The sequence below is a fragment of the Acaromyces ingoldii genome, assembly GCF_003144295.1.
Source record: "Acaromyces ingoldii strain MCA 4198 unplaced genomic scaffold FA10scaffold_26, whole genome shotgun sequence".
In the NCBI taxonomy this organism is placed as follows: domain Eukaryota; kingdom Fungi; phylum Basidiomycota; class Exobasidiomycetes; order Exobasidiales; family Cryptobasidiaceae; genus Acaromyces; species Acaromyces ingoldii.
The window spans coordinates 1-705 of NW_020290272.1; the positions used below are offsets into that span (position 1 = coordinate 1).

The 705-nt window shown below is 58.4% G+C and overlaps 1 protein-coding gene across 1 annotated transcript; it reads left to right on the top strand.

Moving 5' to 3' along the window:
- Window positions 1-16: 16 nt before the first annotated feature.
- Window positions 17-456, top strand: FA10DRAFT_289713 (hypothetical protein; the record flags this gene model as incomplete). Its single annotated transcript, XM_025524327.1, has 2 exons — window positions 17-93; window positions 165-456. Coding segments are annotated over 2 exons (369 nt in total), but the record flags the coding sequence as incomplete, so codon positions are not given.
- Window positions 457-705: the final 249 nt, after the last annotated feature.

Here is a 705-nt window from a genome sequence, read left to right on the forward strand (position 1 = left end):
GCTACGACGCATCCAGCAGCAGCAGCAGCAACAGCAGCATGGCTCGCTCGAGCCGGAGCAGGGATACGACCCGCCCAGGCGTCAGTCGTGCTGGTTAGCCCTGCCGAGTGGCGACTCCTTCATGCTTAACGCGAACCTTTTCGACGACGCGCTTCTCTCCTCAGCAACCAGCCAGTCCGACGCCCCCTCTCGACATCTGTCTTACTATGCTGCTTCGAATCTCTCCGACGCATGCTACTCGTTTCCTTCCTTATCATCCTCGTCACCTCTTCCTCTTCCTCATCGTCTGTCATTCGCTCCCCTGCACTCCTACCCGCGCTCAGCGGCGGCGGCAATGGCAGCATAAAGGGCGGCGGCGGCAAGAGCAACATGGCCATGACACTAGCCCTCGTCGCCGCCAACATTGCAGGCGCGGCCGCGTCTCTGGCCAAACAGCAAGAGCCTGCCGCGTTCTAACAGAATATCTGCGAGTGCGCATCTTCTGACGCATTGTCTGGCGACATAATGCGCCAAATACAAGACATGCATGGGCTGGGCCTAGGTGGCGAGGGCTTTGGTGGCGAGCGCCTGGGTGGCGGGGGCTCCAAGGCTATGTGATTTTTTAGCTGCTTGCCGTGAACATCCGAATCGCCTGCGCGTGTGCCCTCGTTTTCTCTTCTTGCAACCCGTCACATTCTGTTTAAACTTCTCAGCATTTTTGCGAAA